The 25,416-nt window shown below is 42.1% G+C and overlaps 1 protein-coding gene across 1 annotated transcript in view; it reads right to left on the reverse strand.

The window, feature by feature from the left end:
• LAMB4 (laminin subunit beta 4) overlaps positions 1–25,416 on the reverse strand; it is a 90,185-nt gene that overhangs the window by 46,235 nt on the left and 18,534 nt on the right. Inside the window, 11 exon segments of the mRNA XM_010947430.3 lie at positions 1,149–1,269; positions 2,069–2,159; positions 2,162–2,183; positions 3,606–3,623; positions 3,625–3,795; positions 12,460–12,610; positions 13,198–13,277; positions 15,562–15,671; positions 18,157–18,336; positions 24,665–24,701; positions 24,703–24,854. Coding sequence (XP_010945732.2) covers positions 1,149–1,269; positions 2,069–2,159; positions 2,162–2,183; positions 3,606–3,623; positions 3,625–3,795; positions 12,460–12,610; positions 13,198–13,277; positions 15,562–15,671; positions 18,157–18,336; positions 24,665–24,701; positions 24,703–24,854 — 1,133 coding nt within the window.

A 25,416-nucleotide genomic window follows, 5' to 3' on the forward strand; every position in this document is an offset into this window, starting at 1 on the left:
GTTGCAAATACTCAGCTGTGCCTTATAGCCTGAAAGCAGTGTGGATAATACACAAAGAAATGGGCAAGACTGTGTTCCAACAAAACTTTGTAGGGCTGTCGTTTGCCAATTAAATCATGATAGTAGAAGATTCTCACAAATGTTTAAAAACGCAATTTTAACAAAGCAATTTAATTTTTATCCACAAAATTACTTTGAAAAAAAGTCCCACATAATTCTGTACACTTCTGCTGAAGGTGGGCTGTAACGGTCACTTTCATTCATTACTGATGATCCTGAAAATTAATTGGAGAACACTTTCCAGAAATTAATATGACACATTATTTCAAGAGCCATCAAACCTTGAGTAAAGTAGGACTATATTTTAAAACATTTAAAATATATGGACCAACTCTGCAGAGGCCTGCAAAACTGAAGCAACTTAAATGACCACGGGCAGGGGAATGGATAAGTAAATTAAGTAAATTAATCATTGTCTAAACTCTGCTCAGTGACAAGCCTGGGCCTGAAGTTGTGCACAGAGTGAGAGGTTTGGAAGGAATGCCTGTGGCTCAAATTTGTGGGAGAAAACACTGAAAGAAGTCACTCAAGGATTTTCTATGCCTGGTTTCTAAAAATGGTAAGATTACACAAGCACCGTAAGAAAATGACTATGAAAAATATGAAATGAAAAAAATCTGCATACAGTCTTGCCTGGGCACTCTGATTACAATGACATAAAGGCACAGTATGCAGAAAACTGGGGATTACAAGGTGATAGGAGTTAAGTATTGGTGGAATTTCTCCCCCCACTTTCTGTAATGCCAGGGCAGGGATGGGGGACTCAGACAGTCTGGCTCTGATTTCTCACTCCTCATCCACTAGCTCCATGACCCTATGCCTCAATTCCATCATCTGTAAAATGGGAATAATGACAACATTTCCTTCACAGAGTGGTTGTGAAGTCTAAATGACAGAATATGTAAAGCACTTCAAATGGCACGTCCTGTTTGCGATTGTTATTAGTGATTTTTATAGAGACTAGGTGATTTTACAATGAAGCATACATTTATATTTCTCAAGAATCACTTCAAAGTATAATTCCACTTTCAGAATTATAACGGAGCTCGGTTTAGAAGGAAGAGCCCACAAGGCTCTGTGATACTTACGGAATCAACCAGGATGTGTGAAGGAGCGCGGAGCTCCCCTTCTGAAGGCAGGGAGAAAGAGATGTCTATGGAATACTGTACATTTGGTTCCAGACAGATGGCTGTGGGAAGCAGCACGATTCTATATTAAGAGAAATATAACAAAAACTCAGTGACAAAAGTACAGATACAGAACCTAAGTGGCTATTATATTTGATGTGTTCCATGTGCGCTGTGAAGTGGGTTCCACTGCAGGGAGGAGGTCGGGTCTAGACCGGCTTAGGTGGGTTGTCTGGACAGTAAGTTCACACTCTCTGTGGCTCTTCCGTAGGATCGTGCCAAATAGCCAAGCCTCATAAACTGACCAGTTGTCATGGCTCCTCTGGGAAAAGGATGCAGCAAAGTCCGTCATCTCATCTACCATATTCATATCAACAGGGTCTCTGTTTCATTCAGCCACAAATCTCTAATGCAAAATTAATGGCCTCAGAATTAGTAGCTTTGTTTTTTTTACTTCATAGACTCTCGGCTGTTGAGATAACTCAAGCTCAATACTGTAGTCTTATTCTTAAGCATCTCATTCTCTCACGTCTCAAGGCCGTCTGGGGATGGAGAGGGAGCAGTAACGATCTAGAGTCAGGCTCTTTGGGCTGGAGTCCTGGTTCTGCTACAAATTAGCTGTATGACTCGGGCAAGTCATCTGAGTGTTCTCGCTCTCAATTTCCTCCTCATCTGATGACCACAAAACCCACCTCACTGAGTCATTAGGAAGATTAAATGTGACACTGAATGTAAAGCACAGTGTAGCACGTAGTAAACCCTTAATAAAATGTTACCGTCTCCTTTGATACACCTCTTCTCCCACTTAGTTCCTGGATTCAAACGATCAATGACAAAATTCTAAGAAAACTTCAGCATGTGAGGACAGGTCCCGGGCATACCTGGAAGCCGCTGGTAAAACAAAAGGTTGAGGCTTTGGCTGTGGGGTCTTGCGTGGACAGTGCTCGCTCCCTCCAGCGGGGTTAACCACATCTGGACAGCCCAGTCGGCTGCGGACTAGACAGGAGTCACATATGAGCAAGTCACGGAGACGATGCGTGCACATATTCCTAACAGACAGCACGTGGAACTGAATTTGCAACCTACAGCCCACTCGGAAAACAGAATTTTGGAGTTGAGAGAAGTCCTAGAGGTTCACTCTCGGCCCCAGCTCTCTGGTGTTTGAATTGTGATCCAGTTAGAAAGAATACTGTTTTTGGCCAGAGCTGTAACTCATGGTTCTAGAAAAATGTAGGCACTCCTGACAAGTCTCATCTTTAACCTCCACCTCCCCCAGAGTTGATTAATTCATCATGTTTTTGGCTCATAGAACAAAAGTAATAACTTGGAATCCTTCACAAAAGGATATATACTTCTTTCATATTACTGCATAAATACTATCATATAAATATTATATTACATAAATTTATAAATTACTTAATATATCACTAGATACATTTGTACGTACATAAATATATAGAGACAGCATGTGCATACATATGCTAATTAGCTAAACTCTGAAAGCCTTACAATTTGAAAAAGCTTTTTAAAGCTCTCAGGGATGTGCTCTCTCTATACACACAAAAAAAGTGTACACACACACACTTTTTTAAAAACGAGTTTCTTGTGATGCTCACCAGGCCAAAGTCCCTTGAAATCCCCGGGTTTTCATCTGTAAGTGAGGAATTGAGAACTATGTCATATTAAGAGTTTCAAGGCAGTTCATCGGCTCTGGTCACACAACAGACAGTGAGTGCTTCCAGAATGTGGTCCCTGAAGGGACTCTGGGGGCTCTGAGACCACCCCTAGCCATATAAAGTATTTTCATGGGTGATGGTCTGTGGGGTTACAGATGATCAAAGAAAAGGTTATGTAAAGAAAAGGTTAGGAACCACTGCTCTAAGTGTGTTTTTCAAATTTGGTTTCTCGTCTGTCTTGGGTATTTCCCGAAAGGCAGGGGGAGGGGTAGAAAGGTAGAAGGCCAGAGGAACAGGCGGCTTGTAACTTTTCTCTTATTTCAGGGTAAAAATCCAAGTGTAAATAAATGCCTCTTCTGCATCTGTGTAAGTTTGAATCTCTGCACATATGTTAGTTTATTAAATGTTTAGGAAAAAAAGTCCTAGGAGGGCAGGATTTGCATTACTTTAGTTATTTATTATTCTTATTCAAACACTCCATCACCAGTTCCCTAGGTCTAGGCCCCTAAACACAGCTCCAGCTGTAGCTCTTCTCCACGGAATAAGGCATGTGTGCACCAGGCTCCCTGTGTTGCTTTAGTATCTTGAGGAAACCTTTTGGTTTACAATGCTCTCCAGATGTTCTACTTTTTGCAAATCCTTTTATGATGAACCGGGGCAAGACTGGAATGGAGACACTTGGTTCGAGAACGTAGACCATTCAGCTCTGTACCACCACCAGAGAAGCGGAGTTAAAGGATACCTGGGTCTCATTGTGAATGAATGGCAACAGTGAAGTCCATGGGAGAGGGGATGGTCCCCACAGCAAATCTCAAGCCGGCTCCAGGGAGAACCCTGGCCAAGCCATGCTCTGTCCACGTAACAGGCATCCCAGGAACTGGCTCTCGGAGAACAACGGAAACCACGGGCAGCTGGCCAAAAGTCACCGAGCCCTAAAATTGGAGAGGAATGAACACCACTTTGCCTAGAGTGAAGGGATAGAAGAGCTCAGGGGAAAAAAAACAACATCATGAATTTCCTGATGTGTACATGATCCATCGGAATCACAGATAAATTACTCCAACCAGGATGCCGTCCAGAATCCAGGGGACAATAACGTGCTGAATCTGCAGCTTTGGAACATATGTTACTGTGTAGAAGGGCTGGAAAGCACCATCACTGGCCAGACCGTTAAGTACCCCGTGTGCTAATGAACTGAGCGATTCCACACTGATGACCTTGGCTTTTCTCAAATACAACTGTGGAGTTCTGGCCAAAATGCGGAGGGAAAGAAAATATTCCCATGCCTACTTCACGGATTGTGCCTAATTGTGCATGACAATGAGAAAACCCACACGGATTGATTTTTTTTTTTTTTTTTTTTTTTTTTTTTTAGCAATTTCTTGCACGGAAGCATGAGAAATGTTCTTCCTCCATCTGCTCAGGGGCACGTAAGTCCAAAACTCCTCACACACACTTGATTGATTAGCAGCCCTGATGGTCTCTACTGCTGGCTGTCAGCCTGGGGCCATCTGGACCCTGTGGCTAATTCTTCTTAATGACTTTTGCATCTGCTTCTCCACACTTCCAGCCTCCACTGGAACTCTGCCTCTTGTTACTTTTTGCCTGGATTGCTGCAACAGTCTTTTGGCTGTTCCCTCCCTGATCTCCCTCTTCCAGGGCAGATCACACACTGCTGCCAACAAGCATTTCAAACGCTCTCCAGCTGCCAACAGCATCACGCCCAAATGACTTAGCCTGGAGTTCAAGTTGCTCTGTGATCTACCACAAACTGCTCTTCATTTGACAAATGTTTACTTAGTAACAGTTTAATCCCAGCCTCTGAATTAGAAATACAAAGATGCATAGGACAGAGTCCCCCTGCCACAGAGCAGTTTAGAATCTTGCACTGGAGACAGAAAAGTAAATAAGGCATGAGCCAGAGATGTGTGTGAACTCATCTATATGCCACGTTTTGCAGACCTGAAAAAAAGTACTCTTGAAATTGCAGTAGACATGGTGGGTGCCCCTCCGGGATCCCCTTTACTTGATTCGTGCACCAACTTGGTTGCTGTGTGTGTGTGGCTCCTAACAGCTCACAGTTGCCCCCCTTCTCTGGAGAATTGCCCTCCCACACCCCCAACTCCCCCCACCCCCACCCCCGGGGTAGATCACAGCCAATAACTGCCTGATAGGAGGGTGTGAAACGCTGGCCCTGTTGTCTCAAGGGGCAGGATGACTTTGTCTCCAATTTATGCTCCTGCTCTTCTCTGTCGATCAACTCAAGGTTTGTTTTACCTGAGACTACATCTTACTATTTCCTTTCCTCTATATTGTTTCCTTCACTCTCTTAAAGATGTAAGCTACAAGGTCGGAGAACCCATCAAACTGACTGTGTTCCTGGTCCGTTCATTAAGATAGTGAGGAATGAACTGGTGAGGGGGCCACCAGCATCACTGAGATGACTGGGCACCACTGGGTAATGGTAGGATAAACCATTACAAAACTGAGCTCCTTAGTATCAGTGTGGAGAACACAGTGCCAGATTATCACAGGCTGGGTAGCATTTAATTCTCAAAAGCAAGATGGGTAAAATTATAATGGGTAGCAAGCTTGGAATAGGAGACAAGGGGGCCTCACCTACAGGAATCCTCTATAGGGGTGATTAATAGAACATGGTGTTCCTAGGGGCAAGATGGATGAGCAGTGACAACATATTGCTTAGTTTACATAATCAAAAATGATCAAGCATGAATTGGCCAAAGACCGAGGTCAGCTGCCCCAATGGAAACACTTAATCCTTTCCCAAACTTACAGATCTGAGCTACTTCTCAGACCCAGAACTCAGTGACTGAGAGGCCAGGTCCCCAGGAGAAAAGACTCTTCAACACCACAGCAAGTGTGAATTCTCTCACTTATTTCCCAAAGAGATCTATGGTTATTTCTAGAGCCTGTTGGGGAAGAGAAAATACCTAGATCTTTCGAGGGCTAGTGGATACAGGATCTCAGTTGATGCTGATAACCACGTACCCAAAACGCCGTCACGGTCCCCCTGCTGGAACAGAGCATATGAGGGTCAGGTAAGAACTGGAGATTTGGCTCAGGTTCTTTTCACAATCGGTTCACTGGGTTAACTGAATCATTGATTCTCTGACCTGTAAGGTTAGTGCTCTTCAAGTAGGAAATGCTGAGCAATGCATATTTAGTCTTGCCCCAAGGCTGTTATTCTCCTTCTCTAACAGTATAGCCCAAAAGAATCTGTACCATCCACATGTTCCACAAAATATCACAGCGATCCCCTATATTGAGGGTAGTGAGGTGGATCCCTTGGTCGAAGGTGATGTTATGTGGACTCCTACAGTGAGAATCAGACACTTCATGGTCTTGATCAGCACCACCCTCTGATGGCTCACACAGTGTCTGATTCCCCAAAGTGGAAAAACATGACATTTCCCCAGCCCAAAGGATCAACTTTGCAGCAGAAGAAGTGTAGCAGTGGTCGTGTGACTCTGGGATCCACTGCTCCTACATCAGCCATGCCAGCCAGAAGATGCTGACCTGAGACGGCAGTGGAATGGGGCCCCTAAAAGATACATCACTTCTATGACTGAGAAAACAGGGGTGCTGACAGCTCCCAGAAGCCAAGCTTTCTGTTCCAACCAGAACAGAAAGAAGGCAAAGGCATTCTAAGAAACACACTATTCATGTTACTTCCCTGAGTTAGCCATCTACTTACACTCAAAATGATGCTGAGAAGGAAAGAAGATAGGGCAACTCAGAATTTCTTTGCCTTTCAGTCCTTCCTTACCTATTAGAAAGCTGAAGGTAGAGAGTATTGGTAGAACATGTAATAAGATGTGACAGAAAAAAAAACAGTTGAGTTAGTTTTGTATAGCATTCCCATTGTTCTGGGAGGAGCAAAATGTATATTCATATATGACTACAAAATATAAAGTGTATAATTTTGGTGATTACATGTATGAATTAAGTGCTCTTATATTTGCAGTTAAAACTGGCATTGCATGCTCTAAAGATGAACAGACTAATTATTGTTAATAGTTTAAATTTTTAGTATGTATTTACTTAGAACGACATTAAACAGCACATAAAAAACATTTTGACAAATGGAGACAGAAACTGTGGGAAAAAGTAAAAAGCTGTATATTTTACTATTTGTAATGGCCCTTTTCCTAATTTTTGAACAAGGGGCCCTGCATTTTTATTTTCTGTTTATTCTAGCCCTGCACGCGGGTCTGACGAACGCCAGGGGTGGACTGTAGTTGAGCTGTTAGTGTGCTGCCAGACCCCCTTTTTGGGGCCACTCTATCTAGCCACCAGTTCCTCTGATTGTTGGCTGTTATGTCTCACTGGTGGCTGCTCTATTCTCTGGAGAATTGCCCTTGGCATATGGGAGCCACCTCATCTGGGAGGGGACCTGCACCTGCTCTGGCGGCTCACAGCCATGACTGGCTAATATGAGAATAAAACAGGCCACCCCTGGGGCCTCAATGGAAGAAACTCCAGTGTGATTTATGCTTTAGAGCTTCCCTAGGGGGTTAGGCAAGGCTTGACTTTACCCTAAATTCCATCCTTGCTCACTTCCCCTCCTCAGCCTACTACTCTCCTCCCTTACCAGTTTCTCCTGATGAGTGCTCCCTCAGTAAAGCACATGCACCCAAATCTCTGTTGTCATCTCTGCTTCTAGGGAACCCAACCAAAGAGAGTGACTCAGAGTATGTGTGTGACCACACACACACATTTATATAAAACTGAAGAAAAAGTTTCATCAAAAAATGCCCTTGGTTTCATATTGTTCTGTTGCACTAAGCTGATCCAGTCAATTGATTTCACGACTTACTTACAAATAGGCATGATCTACAGTTTGAAAATTACTGATCTATGGGACCCCAGAGATGGAAACAATTAATTACGTCCAGATGTCAGAGTAGGGAATGCCAGAGAAGATAAATCTGACTTGGGTCTTAAGGGATGACTAGAAATTTTGCAACTCAATAATACAGAAGCGGTCATTTCAGGCAAGAGTAAGGAGACGAGGTTGTGGATATTTAGAGCAGTGTTTCTCAAAGTGCTTTTAGGGACTATCTGTATCACTTGGGGCAGACATGCAGATGGCTAGTCTCGGATTCCCTGATCAAGCATGTCAAGTGGATGGCCCTAGAATCTGCCTTCTAAATGAACTCCCTGGGCAATACATACGCACAGTAAATTCTGAGGCTCACTGATCCGTGCCCCAGGGAGCAAGGGGCACTCCTCACTCTTTTCTTTCAGATGGACATCAGACTGAGAAGCCCAGAGCCAGAAAGGGCTTCCTAACCATGTGGCATGGAAACAGAAACAAGGAGGAGAAGAGCAAAGCCGCCGTGACTTGGTGAACATGGGGCCAGAAGGAGGAACACCACCCGCGAAGCCTTCTCTGATCCTGTCTGCTGGGGGGCTTCTCCGTAAGTGAAGTCCTGTCACTGTATGTGGCCCTCCTTACGATACTTACTCCACCCTGCCACGCATTCGTTGTTTGCATACATGGCTCATTTCCTCCACCACAACCTGAAGGGCAGGCTCTATGTCTAGGTATTTTCGTTGTCATTCATTCAATCATTTCACTCACTTGAGAAGGTCTCTTATGTATAAGGATCTGTTTCAGGTCCTGGCTTTATGAACAGAATGGCCAATATCTGCTTTTTCTTTGCTTTTCCAACATGCTTATTTGTGCGTATGCACACAGGGACGCTCAGTAAAGATCCCAGCATAACAAACGGACAAACACACAGGCCTAAAGTGGCCCTAACTTTGAATGAATAATAGCTGGATGGCTACAAGGTCTTCAGATCTCCTCCAGCCTTCTGAAGCCATTAGAGGCAGGGCCCTGAGGAGGTGCCAGCACCCTGGCACTCATGCCAGCAATGACCAACTGTATCCATCTCAGGACCAAGGACATAGTCACGTCCCATCCCCAGGAACAACAGCATGTCCTTTTTTCCTCCAACTAGGAGGACAGCCATTGCATGGTACCTCTCCTGACTAAAGTGACCAGAAATTATGAATTCACAGGGCCTGACTCTCCAACTGTCCAGAATCTTGCATTCTAGAAATTCTTTCTGTAGAGAAATAAAGCTACTGAAGTTTTCCTCCAGAGGCTCTAATTACTTTGAGCTTGCTTTTTCCCTTCTTCATCCTATTCGTGAGGATAGTAAGAGCTTACATGGACTGAGTACTTACACGGCCAGGCACGGTTCTAAGTGCATTACCCTGGTTATTTGCATCTGGCATGACAGACAATGGCCCCGAAGAAATGGTTTACCTCACTGCGCTCGTCTGCTTGTCTGCTTTGCTTCTGGTTTCTCTTCAGGATTATATTTCCTTTGTCAATTATGAAATAATCTCCTTGTTGCTGGAAATACACATCACATGTAGGCAAAGCTGTTGCTAATATCTTAAAAAGAAAAGATATGATAGTTTAAGTAACCAACAAAAGTTCCAATTATACCATAATTTAAAAGGTCATTATGATTCTCACTTAATAGCCTCAGGAAGAAGCCAGTGTATAATTTTTTATTTCTCGATGAAAACAGGAAATTTTTGGTGATCTTAAAACGACGTGTGAGTTTTCTTTTTAAGGAATGCTAGACTAGTTCAATTCTAAACTGGGGAAATAGTTCTTCTTTTCTACTGGTTTTATGGTATTTAGAAAAAAGGACAAATGCTGTGCTTTAATGTGAAATCTCTAGAAGGAAATTGTAGAAAACTAACAACAGGCATGAGAGAGAGATTCAAAGATTTATTAGATATTGTAATTTTGACTCTTCAGACCAATTTTAGTTCTCACAATTTATAGAATTTGGCCTTAAAAGTTCCCCTGAGAGGTTATATTGGGATAGCAAAATTCCACCAGCCAAACTAAAATAGCAGAATTGCATTCATGCAACTCCAGTTTCCTTAAAATCCTGACTTTTGAGGGCTTCTCTTTTAGATTATCTCCATAGGCATTCAGCTGCTGACCGGACAGACCAAGAAAGATACAGACAGGTACAGAGATAGATGGATGGATGGATGGATGGTTGGATAGACAGATAGACAGACAGACAGAGATATAGATATCTTTTTGAGGACCCACCAAGAAAGTTAACTGCCATTCTTCTTAGCTCTCCAATTTCAGTATTAAAACAATTATTTGTAAAATGTGGTCTTGGATTCATGTCCTTTCATGTCTCCATCACCATCCTCCCTCTTCTCCCTGCCTGGACCACTGCACTCTGTGCTCCTCCACCCCAGCCCTCACTCCTGCTGGATGGCATCTATGAGAACACAGAGGACAGTCTTCATCACGTCATTTCTCTGCTCAGAAAGCACCAAGGAGTTCTTATTTCCCAGAGAAGGAAATTTAGCCTCTTTAATAGGCAAATCTAATTTTCTCTTTCAAGACTTCTTCCCTACGTAAATTTTCTGATCTACCTGTGAATACGCCTGCGTTGTTTCTCCTCGCAGCCATTACTTGTAACTTTTATGGTTGGACTGTCTTCTCACCTAGCCCACCAATGGAAATGTGCATCATTTTCAAGTCTCAGGCTAAATTATTCTACCCGTGTGTTAAGCCCGTTCATAAGGATCCATCATGGCTGCGAAGTCCTAATGTGCGTACTGACTCTCCTTATTGTAAGTCACTGCCCTCGTCCTGAGCTCTCTATGTAAAAGTACTTAATTAATTAATTAATCCCTTTCTACACCACTGGTAGCCTGGAGCTCAGTATCTTGTACCTTGCTATACACTGGCGTTCCTGTCACCCCTACCTTGGGTTCGATGATTTGCTAGAATGGCTCACAGAACTCAGAGAAGCACTTATTACGTTTCCTGGTTTGTTCTATGATAAAGGACATGATTAAGGATACAGATAAACCATCAGATGAAGATGTCCATAGGGTAAGAACTAAAAGGGTCCCAGACACAGGCGCTTCTGTCCCCTTGGAGCTGGGGTGTGCCACCCTCCCAGCACATGGACATGCTCACCAACCTGGAAGCTCTCTGAAGCCTGAGGTTTGGGGAATTTTATGGAGGCTTCATCACACAGGTATGATGGATCATCACCTCAGTCCCCCTCGCCTCACCCCTTCCTGGAGGATGGGGGTGGGGCTGGAAGTTTCAAGCTTCTAATCTTGGCTTGGTCTTTCTGATGACTGGTTCCCAACCTGAAGCCATCCAGGAGCCCACTGAGAGTCACCTCATCAGAACCAACGACACTCCTACCACCCAGGAAAGCCCAAAGGATTCAGGAGCTCTATGTCAGGAGCCAGGGTCAAAGACCAAATATTAGAACAAAAGATGCTCCTAGAGTCTGTATCACTTAGAAAATTACACAGGTTGGGGGAGTTCTGTCCCAGGAACCAGGAGCCAAGATCACTATATACATACAGACAGACAGACAGACAGACTCACACACACACACATACACACAGTTTCCTATTATTTCACAATAGTTAGAGCCTAAATATAAATACCAATATTCCTTCCCCAAAGTTGTTTTTTTTCTCTTCCAGTTACCATCTTAAACCTGCAATACTAAAAACATGAAGGGGAGTCCACACATAGGACTGTTTCATCCTGACTCCACCCACCGCAGATCAGAGCCTAGGCCGGGACAGAGCAAGCCTCCTCTTCCTGCCCCAGTCACAGTCAGTAAAAGCGCAAGTTCCAAGACTCTGAAGGGGTGTTTTCACCCCTCCCACCAGTGGTGTCCAGATAAGGAAGAGACCTCAGGAAATGACTTAGTCACTGGAACCTGGAATGAGTTCCCAGTTTTCCATCCAAATCCTGTCTGCAGAATCAACTTTCACATACCTTCTCCTCGAAGATTTTCACCTCACAACACCTCTTCCTTTGTCAGATTCCTGCCTCTGGCTGGAGTCAAGCAGGAGATTCTTATGGGAGTCTATAACTTGTATTTTCTCTAATCAGTTCAGATGCCTAGGTCTGCACCTCTCATAAGACTCTGAGATAAATATTTTTAGGGAAAATCTGCCACAGGACTGGTGACTTGTAGGAACTGCAGCAGAGTGCCAAATGACATTCTGAATCACATTCTCCTGTGAACGTCACTGCCCACACTGAAGACTGTTAATCTGAGACCAGCTTCAGAGGCCGGGGAGCACATCTGACACTTGGTTCAGTACCTTATTCGTTCATTCATTCACTCATTTATTAGCAGAGACCTGTGGGTTCCTACTATGTGCCAGGCACTGTGCTTGGCACTAGAGCAACTGTAGGGAGGGGATACACATCCTCCCTTCCCTCTCATGGTTTATAGTGTCGTCAGGGAGACAGACAAGGAGATGCTCAATAAACACACCCTCTCTGATGAGTGCATTGAAAAAACAAAAGTCAAGTCTGTTTCATCACAACTGAATCCATTTCAAAGATACAAAGAGAAACAAAATGCAGATTCTGCCCTCAAGACTTTAGTTAATCTGCAGTTCCATGATGGAATCAACTCTTCAGCAAAGCCATTCTCTTCCGGCTACCTTACCCATGATCTCAAGAGTTGCTGTGTGTATCTACCTACTCTCCATTAAATGAAGTCTGTAAGGAGAGTCAATGAAATACAAACCAAAGGCGCCAGTCCCTGGAGTGGCGTGGCTTCCTCTGTCTCGTAGAGGTAGAAATTCAAAGGAACGAAGAAGTAGCCGGGCGCTGGCTCAGTGCACCTGCGGCCTGTGACATGCGGACGGCAATCACACTGCCCATCCTTGGGTGAGCACCTGAGGAAAAACAAACCAATCTCATAAAAAAAAATGTGGAGGGGGTAGGGTGAGTGTCAGATGAGGGCCTGGGGGTGCTAGGCTAAACGCCCCCTGGGTTTGAACCCATTATTTGAATCCATCAATCAACTGTCCTGGGGAGGATGTGGAGAGGCAATGGGATGGCCAGGTCTCTCTTGAAAAGCAAATCCAGATCCATGAAACCCTGGCCGCCACTTCTCTCCCCAGAGGCGCTCTGATTCTGCTCTGAAAATTGGGGAGAGGAGACTGCAGCCTCTCTTTACAGGCTGACAAATGTTGGTACTTTAGGCAGGTCCAGTCACACGTTTTCAGGCATCTTTCCTGCCACTCGTGGGCTACCCAGGCAGTAGAACTGTTATCTCACCCTTGGAAATATCTTAAGTGAAAGAAATCAATTGGGCGATGGTTAATGTCTCAAGATCGTCGCTTTTCAGCACCCTTTGCTTGTCATGGAATGAACTCCTTCACCCATGACTATGAGCACGTCAGAATAAAATGTGCTTTTCTGTGGAAATGGGAGTGAGGAATATTGCCGCAAAACTTAGTTATTCATTTTACTGACTCACACGTTGCAATGAGCACCTCCAATATCACAGTCACGGGGAGAACATCCACGCAGGTGGCTTTCCAGGCCCCAGTATCCGACCTACAAAGAGGAAATGCTCAGTTGTTTCCATTTGGGAAGACATTTGCTGCTCTGAAGTGTGGTAATAAAAGCACCACATTTCAACTGACGTGTAGCAAACAGCCACACGGCCTGAACAATCTCACAAGTAGCTTACTTGCCTATGCAATTGGTGATGATTTTCTAAAAACACGTATCTCCCGTTCCCAAGACTTGAAATGAAGAGAACAAAAGTGGGGGTTGTTTATCTATTGGTTTCAATGGAGATGCAATGGAAACCTCACAGTTCCTCTGACAGCACCAATTTTAGCCTCAAGCTGGCTTGTCTAAGGCCACTATGGAGAAATTCTTCAACTAGCCTACTTCTGACTTTTGTAAAACCAACAGAGTACCTTACCACAAAATCCCTAGGGATTTTTACATACATACTACTGCAATATTTGGAGGTTAAAAAAAAATCACGCTGGCTGAATTTGAGATCATATATGAATATTACAGTTTAGTAGAATCACTTGTTTATATATTTTTTAAAGTTTTTTTTTGGGGGGGTGGGGAAATAATTAGGCTATTTATTTATTTGTAGAGGAGGTAGTGGGGATTGAACCCAAGACCTCATGCATGTTAAGCATGCACTCTACTGCTTGAGCTATATTCTGGCCCCCCCTCTAGAATCACTTGTTTATAAATAATTATTTTGGCATAACAAAGTCTCACTACGTGATAGACTCAACTCTGCTCTTCAAGACTTTTTTCATCATTGCAACATCATGACCTTTATTCAACATAAACAGCTGGTGAAAGACAAACAACTACTTCTTAAGTCTGATAACATTTACTCTAAAATACTCAGAAAAATACTTCCCCTTCAAACCTCAATTTAACAAGCACAGATAAAATTAAGGTCCTAGTAGGTAAGGAACTCTCGTTTGAAATGGGTTGCGGTATCCACACATATTTTTTGTTGGTATCTTGGTAAAATTTTATGCCCAATTTTACTCGAAAAGATTTATTTTAAACATTAAAAAAGTTGGCATAATTTGTTACAAAATGCAGCAAAGGAATTTTGATATCTTTCCCCAAACCAAACTTCAGTTTAAGCAAACACAATGTGAAATTCACTCAGGATGGGGTTGCAAAAACCCCCTCGAGGCAGCGTATGCTGTCATGTTCCCCTTCCCCACCCCCCTCACCCTGCACACCATCCAAGATACCACTGACAGATGTGAATGTGGGGCACTGGGCAGATGCCTGGGCTCAGCTGTGATGGACAAGTCCCCCAACTCAGTTATTTTCCTTTTGCAAACACAACTGAGTTAATTACAGAGTGGCAGTTAATCTGCCAATGAAGTCAGCCCGAGTCTAAGGTTAGTCTGGAATGATCAGATGCGGTGTCTCCATTGATCTATTTACCAGCTCTGCACGCTTTTTTTGCATTGCCCACACACAGTCATCTTACCTAGAGGTCCTTCTTCACATTTCTCTCCTTGCTTTCTTTCCCCACTTCCTCTGCCCCATCCACATGTGTTTTCAGTAAAAGGACTTACAATATTAGCACAAAGCTATGTCGTAACAGACATGTGTTTCTTATTTATCAGCTCCATTTCTTCAGACACATCAAGGTCACCGTTCTTTTATTAGGTTAAGTTTTTGTTATTCCTTTCTAAAATGTCATGGTGGGCTGCCAAGGTTGGAGGACAAAGAAAAGAGCTGGGTTTTTAACTCCCTAAATGCGTGACATGTTTCTCATGGAGTGAAAAATGGCTGATTTTGCTAATTTTAGACATTTATGCTCATATGTGCAGTGGAGTCTGTGAAAAATCCAAGAGTTTATTTCCCACGGGAACCTACAGTACATTTAAACCTACGGGTTTTTAAAAATATTTAATTATTTATTTTTGATAAGCTCATTTAAAATATTTTTAGGCAAAGAGACTATGTATAAGAAACAGAAGAAAAGGCCCTCTGATCTGGTGCTAACCAAGGGGGCAGATCAATGTTCTTACATGCTACTGCTTGGCACTTCTAGGAGAACAGTGGCTAAAATGATTGACATCAGTGCCTGGGTTGGTTCAGTCTCATCTGGTAAACGCTGCTGTGCTGGTAAATGTTTAACAACTAGTTCTCTGCAGGAAGGTGGGGGGCTGATTTCCAGTGCTGGCTGATTTCTGTAGTGTAAATACTTTTATTACAAGGGTACTGAAACACAATAGCAGAGAAAGCAATCCACAAGACTAAGTCTCTTTTAGGCAATGGCTGTAGAAATTTGTATCACCTCATAAAGGGGAAATCAGAGGACGATACATACAGTGCATTCTTCACAGCGTGGTCCTGCAGCAAACAACCGACTCAAGCACTGGCCTGTATCCGCATCACAGGTCAAGACTGGCAGACTCCCGAGGGGGTTACCGTTGCAGGCTGAAAGCACAGCATACGCAATTATTCTCATCTTGATTTCCCCACTCTGGTAAATGTCCTTAATAGCTCACACTGAGCAAAACACGTGGCCACAAGAACACAGAGCAGCCGGCTCTGCCAAGTTTATTGTCTGCCTGGCTGCACCATTACTGCACTGCATTCAACGCCGCACAGGACATCCAGTGCCAGACACTTCCAGAGCCCTCATGTGGTCCTACTGGCTGGCAATTAGGAGGAGACATGAGTGGAGGAAGTCATGCATGCTAGAGAGCCCAGCACAGGTCTCCTGAGTGATGTTGGCTGGGTCAGGTGACCAGGGGCAGGAGTTTGTGCCACTGCCATTAGCGAAGGCTCCCTCTCTGGCAGATGCAGCTGTCATTTCCCTATCTCTCCTCTTTTTCTCTAGTGCCATGTTATTATTTTTTTTTCATTCTCTCCCTCCTCTTTCTCTTCTACCCACAGGCATTTCCAAGTCCTGCTTATGTTGTGAAGGCTAGGAAACTGTGTAGAGTGAGATACATATTTCCCCTGCTACCCCCCTGAAGGCAAAGAACAATGTTCATGGAAACAGCCCAAATGTCCGTCAACTGTCAAGTGGAAAAATAAATTGCGGTATATCATACAATGGAATATCATTCAGCAGAAAAAAGAAATGAAGTACTGATACCCGCTGCGACATGGATGAACCTTGAAAACATGATGCTAAGTGAAAGAAGCTAGATACGAAAGACCACGTATGATTATGATCCCATTTGTCTGAAATGTTCCCAACAGGCAAACATGTAGAAACAGAAAGTAGATTAGTGCTTGCCTAGGGCTGGGGGGAAAGAGAGGTGGAGGCCCAAGAGTATGGGGTCTCCTTTTCTTTTTTTATGGTAAACTACATACAATCTAAAATTTCCCATCTTCATTTTCAAATTTACAGTTCAGTACTGTCAAGTACACTCACACTGTTGTGCAGCCAATCTCCAGAACTCTTTTCATCTTGCAAAACTGAAACTCTGTTCCCATTAAATAGCATCTCTCCCTATTCCTCCTCCCTCCCCCAGCCCTTGGCAACCAGCATTCTGTGCTTTGTTTCTCTGGATTTGACTACTCTAGACACTTCCTATAAGTGGAATCATGTAATATTTGTTCTTTTGTGTCTGGCTTATTTCACTTGGCATAATGTTTTCAAGGCTCATCCTTGTTGTAGCATGTGTTAGGATTCCCTTCCTTTTTCTTGCTGAATGATATTCCATTTTGTGTATATGACACATTTTATTTATTCATCCATTGATGGATACTTGGGTTGCTTCCACCTTGTGACTGCTATGAATAATGCTTCTGTTAACATGGGTGTACAACTATCTCTTCAAGATGCTACTTTCAATCTTTTGGGTATATAGCCAGAAGTAGGGTATGTGGTTTCTTTCTAAGGTACTAAAAGTGTTCTAAAGTTGACTGTAGTGATGGTTACACACTCTGAATATACTAAAAATCACTGCATTGTACACTTTAACAAGTGAAGTGTATGGCATGTGAATTACATGTAATTAACATTCTTACAAAGGAAAAAAGAAAAGAAAACAAAACCCAATGTTTGGCCCATTCTTGGAGGGCATAAAGTTAGTCATTGAACCCCAGGAAATGCCTGGAGGGCTCAAAGGTATAATGGGAAATTGGCTTGGCTGTATAAATTCATTATCCTGAAACTCAATTTTGCCATCAAATCCAGAAAGAAGAGCATTTTATTACAGACTGATTCATCACATCGCTTTCTAAACATGCAAATAATCCACAGTTCCGTATATGGGCAAAAACATAGAGCATGATACTGTGACCAAAGGGAAATAATTAACCCAGATTCTCTGAGGAATTGTCAGCTCTGTGAGACCCCAGGCCGCTCTGTATTTCTGTGATCCCAGAGCCAAGGGGCTTCCCATTTGGCCCCAGAAAACTCTGAGCTTATTTCTATTTCCCCATGACCCCTCCTTGCTTCTTTTTTCCCTTCTCTTTCTCAGAGAACGGAAGACAATACTAAGAGGGGTGTGGGAAGGAAGGGGAAAAATAATTTTAAAAAATAAAAAGAAAAGAAATCCTCCACTTGAAAACTGCCTAAGAAGTCATCAATCTATGCAAAAATGCATAATGTAATTTCACAAATTTGTATGGGATAGTCCTAGTGGAGAACGTTTTCCTAGGGGTTTCATAACTTGGCATAACATTTCCTGATATTTTCCCGTTTGCTCCAGCAGCGAAAATGTGAGCGCCCCCTGCTGGTTCTTTATGATAAACTCATCAAACCATCTAAAAAAGTTCTCCACTAACTTACTAAAATTTGCAGGTGGTTTTGTATCACTAAAAAGAACAAAACAAAGCAAAATAAAAAACCCACAGGCTTGTAGCACTCAGGTATTTACAATGACCGAATTTTAGAGCTGAGAGAGGCATCTCCAAGCTTTAAAACGTACCCAGGTTGGAGGCCCAATTGCTGTTGACTTACGCTGACAGCCCAGGGGGTCAGTGGCGCTCAGTCCATAGTGGTTGGGCTTACACCGGTCACACTTGGCTCCTTCCACGTTCTCCTTACACAGGCACTGGCCAGCCACAGACTCCAAGTCTGGATCTGAGTGGCTCACACAAATGCCACCCGATATGGTCCCATTGGGGTCACATTCACAAGCTGGGGATACACACATGCATTATCTTAGTTAGTTGCAAGTTGTGGGAACACTGAAGTTGCAAGTATAGCATTTTACCTACACTGTAATTATTTTAGTTTGTGTAAATCATTAAATATGTTGAAATAATTACACCAGTAAGCAAGGACTGCTCAGAAATGTCTCCCAGATCTCTGGACCTGGAAAATGTTGAAAAATTTTAGACATATATTTAAAGGCTTTAAAGTGATTCTAAAGGAAAAGGACCAGAGAAAGTCTGCTATTATGAACACTGGATGTTAAAAATGGACTGATGAAATGGAACAAATAATCCTAAAATTTATGTGGACCACAAGCAACTCTCAACAGTCAAAGCCATCTTAAGAAAGAAGAACAAAGCTGGAGCCATCATGCTTTCTGATTCCAAACTATATTACAAGGCTATAGTAATCAAAAGAGTATGGTACTGGCATAAAAACAAATACATAACTCAACAGAACAGAACAGAAAATCCAGAGATAAACCCATGCACATATAGTCAATTAATTTATAACAAAGAAACCAAGAATATACAATGGGAAAAGGACAGTGTCTTCAATAAATGGTGTTGGGAAAACTGGACAGCCACATACAAAAGAATGTAACTGGACCCCATTTTACACCATACACAAAACTTAAAATAGATTAAGACCTGAAACCAAAAAGCCGTTAGAAGAAAACATAAGCAGTAAACTTGATATTGGTCTTGGCAATGATTTTTTTGGATATGAAACTAAAAGTAAGGCAAAAAAGCAAAAATAAACAAGTGGGACTACATCAAACTAAAAACCTGCTGTACAACAAAGGAAACCATCAACAAAAGGAAAAGGCAACCTACTGAATGGGAGAAAATATTTGCAAATCATATATCTGGAAAGAGGCTAATATCCAAAATATATAAAGAGCTCAATACAATTCAATGACAAAAAAAACCCCCAATCTGATTGAAAAATGAGCAGAGAAGCTAAATAGGTATTTTTCCAAAGACAATATAAAAAAGACATACAGATGGCCAACAGGTACATGAAAAGATGCTCAATATCACTAATCATCAGAGAAATGCTAATCAAAACCACACGCCTGCTAGCTATGACCTCACACCTGCTAGAATGGCTATTATCAAAAAGGTAAGAAATAACACGTATTGTCCACAATAAGGAGAAAAGGGAATGCTTTTACACTGTTGGTGGGAATGTAAATTGGTGCAGCCAGTATGAAAAACAGTATGGAGGTTTCTCCAAAAATTAAAAATAGAACCACCATATGATCCAGCAATTTCACTCTTGGGTATTTATCAGAAGGAAGCAAAAGTACTAACTCAAAAAGATATTTGCACCCCATGTTGACTGCAGAATCATTTACAATAGCCAAGGCATAGAAACAACCTAAGTGTCCATTGATAGATTAAAAAATGTGGTATATATACAACAGAATATTATTCAGCCATAAGAAGAATAAAATTTTACCTTTTGCAACATAGATGGACCTTGAGGGCATTATGCTAAGTGAAATAAATTAGACAGAGGAAGACAAATACCATATGATCTCACTTATACGTAGAATCTAAAAAAAACAAAAAAAAAAACAACCCAACCCTAAACCAAACTCATAGATATAGAGAACAGATTGGTGGTTTCCAGAGATGGGAGTTGGGGAGTGGGCGAAATGGCTGAAGAGAGGTCAAAAGGTACAAACTTCTGGTTATAAAGTAAGTCAGTCATGGGTGTAATAGATAGCATCAGTGTGGTGACTACAGTTAATAAAACTGTACTGAATATTTGAAAGTTGCAAAGACAGTAGATCTTAAAAGCTCTTACAAAGAGGAAAGAAACTAACTTTGCGTGGTGACGGATACAACTAGATTTTGCAGTGAGCATTTTGCAATATATACAAATACAGACTCATGTTGTATACCTGAAGCTAATATAATGTCACATGTCAAGTACATATCAGTTTAAAAATTAGGTTATTTTGGGGGTGATGAAAATGTTGCAGACTAAGTAGGGGTGGTGGTTGCAAAACACTGTCCCAGAGAATTGTTGTTCACTTTTAATTAGTTAATTTTATATTACGTGAATTTCACCTCAATTTAAAAAAAGATTTGAAATGACTCTAAAGGTGAAAATAAGGCCAAGAGGTATATAAGAGGGAGGTGCTGTAATAAAATGTATGTTCAAATATGTATCATATCTATTTGATTTCATACACTGTAAAGGCATCAAAGGACGTGACAAAGAGAAAAAAAATCACGTAAAATGTCTACCAAATCTCTGAAACATGGTTAAGAAAGTAAATCTGTCCTCCTCCATCACAGAAAAACATGTTCCAAGGGTAAGTGCTATCATTCTTTGGTTCTTCCTGGAGGGAGAACCTACAGAAAAGAAAAAGAGGGGACAGCAATAAGTGTTCAAATCTTTATCTTATTTATGGAAATCTGTACTGGTAGGGCAAAAGCTTAGATGAAGAGATTCTGGAAAATGAGATAAACAGCCGTCTCTAGCAAAGGAGCAACAAAAGTAACAACTTCCTCCACCTTTTTTTTTTTTTCCTCCAGTAGAAACAAGAACAATCAAAAGAAGGAATGGCATCTGAAAAAGGATGCTGATGGTATGAATAATTCCAGAGGGCAGAAGTTACAAAAGGTAGAGCTGGACTGAGTATAAGGAAGAAATCTCTAACAGTGAGGGCTGCCCAGTAGAGCAGTGACCCCCCCTCATCGTTGGAGGTGTCCAGGCAGGGGCTGGCACAGCTCTTGCTGTGGCCTTGGCATAGAGGACAAGGTAGACATTGGGTGACCATCAAGATCTCTTGTATCTTTGTGGTGCTGTGTTTCCAAGGGACTCCACTTTTAAGGAAAGCTATAAAGATTTTTTAAAAAATGCTGATTCTAAGAAACAATTATGTTCAGATTTTTATACATGTTTGCTTTGGATTAATAAAGTCAAACCCCTCAAGTCTAACACAATGTGTACATAACAACCATTTAGGTTAGTGAGCTTGGTGGAAAAAATCCAGTCAAACCAAATAATTTGGAATCACTGAAGCAAACACTTGGTTGTCTGACAGAATCTTTTGATATTCAATTGTTTGTTATTGGATTGTGACTAGTGATAAAATCTTACTATGGAAAACCAGCACTGAGTTCTGTTTAGTTTGGAAAAACCACCATTTTTCTTCTAATTAAAGCCAGTTGCTTCTAGGAAGGAACAAAGTGGGTTCATTTTAGAAGCAGCCAGAAGGAAAAGGCTCAGCTTTATTTGGGAGTTCTAGAGTCTAATTTAATTATACACAGAAATATCCTTTGGGGAAAAGATGTGGCTGAGTGGATAGTAACTTTACTTTGACATAACCCTATGTCATGGCCTTTAGGGTAGAAATCCAATAAAATCTCTTGGCATCACACAACTTAAATCCAGCCACCTTCTATGATCAGTGGTGGAGCCTACGAAATCTTTGCTTCTTCTGTATCACATTGGACTGTGTTTTACTCATAGAAGACTTAAAGTTAGCCAACTCTTAGGCCTGGAATCTGATTATGTAAATATTTAGGATCAAACAAGGATAATTCAGAGAAAATTTATATGAGGATGCTAGTCAGTCTTCATACACGTCATTTGTATACACATGTTTGCACACACATAAACATGTGTTTAGGTGAACTGGGAGAAATTGTGGTGTCTCATAATGGTTGTTTTTACAAGCTCCCCATCTGCCTTTCCTCAAAAAATTCCTTATTTACAAAGAATAGCTTCTTAACTTTTTATCAGGGAACTAGCTTCCTTTCCTTGTTTTCCTTCAAAAGCACCACCAAGTTAATACTAAGTGGTTCTTAAGGAACAAGACCCTGGTTGATGTATTTGAAATATTTGGTTTAGTTATTTCCCATCTCCTTCCAGATCCCTAGATTATCTGTTTCAAAATACTGTATTTCCCTGATTCCATCTAAGAAGGCAATTTCACCTTCTTTTACAAACACAGAGAAGAAATACAAGGAATCCAAATTGGAAAAAAAGTAGTAAAACTGTGGCAGTTGACATAATACGAACACAGAGCTTAATTAACATTAATAAAAGTTCTGTGTGCACATGTGTGTATGTGTGAGATTATGGATTCTGGTAAAAAAAAAATGTAGGTCACCTGGGACACAGATTTAAAGAAATATATTTTCTGAGGATCTAGTTCTTTGTGTTAATTTTAAACATGTCATGTAATGTAAACTTTTATACAATCAGCTACCTTCTGAATAATGTGAGCAAAAACACTTCATTTACTCTTTTTCCACATTGTGATCATTTAAAGTTTGAAATCTAGGACACTGCATGTATTCAGGTGGCTACTGATTTACTTTTGTATAAGATTTCATTTTATGTATTATGATCATAAAGTTTGAAATTGTAGTTTCATAGCAAGTTTCTCCCACCACCAATATAACATGATACTGACAATATACCCTAAGAAGCAGGATTTCTGTATATGGGGAGGGGCAGTCTTTCATGGGTCCTGGGCATCTGGACATTTTTGCTGAGTGTACTAACAATGCAGGCCCCTGACTGCCCTTTTCTTGGGCTGTTTCTCAAGGTTTTGTAGTAAAAGCCACCTTGAGGGAAAAGGTAACATCTTCCCCCGGGAAAAAACAGACTTGCTTCCACTTGCTATAAAAGCAATGAATTCTCCAAACTCAGTGTTCCTTGGCTGTGACCTAAGCTCATTAGGTGTGTGGGATCCACCTGGTAGCCTCTGAGCTGCCTCATGGGACTTGGGACCCTGGGAACTCACACAAATACAAACATCTTGTTGTTTACTGTGACGTGAGTAACGAAGTCCTTTGTCTTTGACCCAGGAGTTTCCTGTCTTCTGCTAGTATCCATGAAACAATCTCAAGATAACTTGTTAGTTTACAAGTAGAGTGAGATCTCAGACCCAGTAACTGGCACTGGGCATTTGAAATCAGGCTGGAGGATTTTTCTGTGCTGGGAGTAGCGTGTGGCAAGCCAGGTGCCAGGGGTACACAATTTAAGGAGCTGCTGTCAGGTTAGTGCAGGTGGCAGTTTTCAGGCCTGTACTGACATGACTGAGAGCAAGAACTTCATTAAATTTGGGAGCCTCTGTGTTTTTCTTGCCTCATTCTCATCTCATTCCTGCAGGAAAATTCAAATTAAAGTAATGAGGAGATTCGACTTCATTAGTGAAAATAAAGTGTGACAAAACCAAGATTGCCAAAAGTTAAAGTGTGACAAAACCCAGCGTTGGCCAGGAAAGAGAGCAACAGGAACCCTCATGCCCTGTCATTGTGGCTGTTAACTGGTACCCCCAACTAGGGAACAACTCAGTACCATCTGATCAGTTTGGAGAAGTTCACAGTCTACGGCCCAGAAATTCCATGCTTACACAGGACTCTTCGGGACAGTCTCTGCATGACCACAAGGCCACACGTACAAGAATGTGATTGAACATCAAAAGAAAAGTGGACAAATAGATTTTGCTATATTTATAGGAAAGAAGAATTCTATAAAGAAATTGAAATGGTAGAATGAAGGGCAGGTTGATACAAACAAATCTCAAAAATATAGTGCTCAACGAAATACTCACTGATCTAAAGTTTGAAAACACGCCGACACATTGTTTGACGACAGAAATGCATGAAAGTGCAAAAACAAGCATGGTAATGCGAATTCATTTCTAGGAAGGAGGGCAGACAAATGGGACCGGAATCCACACCCACAGTGCCTGCTGCGTTCTATTAACGTTCTGCAGGTGAAATGGTGAGAGAGCATATTTCGACAAAGCTAGTGGTGGGTATAAAGGTGTTTATTGCATTGTTCTCTATTATTTTGTCTATGCACAAAATATTCCATTTTTAAAAGTTGAGATTAAAGCTAAAATGAAAGATTTGTAAAGGTTAAGAAAAGAAAAATGAAACAAGGCAATAGTTAGCTCATGGGTCTTAGCACAACTGAATCCTGTACAGCGGAATACTGTAGCAAGTTCCTCTAGGTAGTTACTTCCCTGAGCTGACACTTCCCGTGCTGTCAGCATCTTCTGAACCATCACCCGCTCTGGGCTGAATGTAAAACAGTTTCCTGATTCACCAGTATCAGCCAAGGGACAAGACCACCAGGACAGACCTGGGTTACCTGGCCCAACTTGTTCAGAGAGAAAAGCTCTCAGCACTGAAGTGACTTTGCAATTCCCCACCCCCACAAGGGCAGTTTGGAGATGCCGAGAAGCCCAGAGAGGGCTGGTGGCCCCAGGGAGACCAGCTCCATCAGCATGTGCTCAGTGGTAAGGATGGGCCAGAGGCCGGGCACTCACCAGTGCACGCGTAAGGATCCAAGATGGCCTTGAGGGGGGTCCCTGTAGAAGAAGGGTCTGTGGTGATCGCAGTGCTGGCCCTCTGTGTTGTGCTGTCAGTTGTCACATACATCCCCGCTATGGCCGTCGCTCGCCACGTACGCGGTCATGTCGAAGTGGCAGCGGTCAGAGTGGCTGTTACAGCAACAAGCTAAGAGCCAAGAGATCACAAAGGTCCCCGGAATGAGCGAGCCAGGCTCCCCACACCATCGCCCACCTCCCATCCTCCACTTTCTTCAGCCTTCTTACACCACATACACAAAGGCTTAAAATAGGTGCTTTCTCCTATTCTGATTCTGCTGGCATACTCTCTACAAAATGTGTCCCCATGGGGGAGGGTATAGCTCAGTGGTAGAGTGCATGCTTAGCATGCACGAGGTCCTGGGTTCAATCCCCAGCACCTCCATTAAAAATATAAATAATTAAATAAATAAACAATTCTAATTACCTCCCTCTGCAAAAGAAAAAAAAAGTGTTCCCAAAACATTTAATATTTAGGGTTTGTTTTTTTTAAACAAACAAATATAAATCATTTGGGTGATCTAGAAACCCCAGACTGCAATATTTTTGTTGTTGTTCAGTAAAGAATACTTTTACTGACTTAGGATTTGGAAATTTGGATTTTTCTCCAGATAAGATGTCAGCGCAGGGCCCAGCCAGCCTCTCCTTCTCCAGGGCAGAAGCGCTGGAAGGGGGCTGTCGGCCCTTTTCCT

This window comes from Camelus bactrianus, chromosome 7 (assembly GCF_048773025.1).
Source record: "Camelus bactrianus isolate YW-2024 breed Bactrian camel chromosome 7, ASM4877302v1, whole genome shotgun sequence".
NCBI classification, from domain to species: domain Eukaryota; kingdom Metazoa; phylum Chordata; class Mammalia; order Artiodactyla; family Camelidae; genus Camelus; species Camelus bactrianus.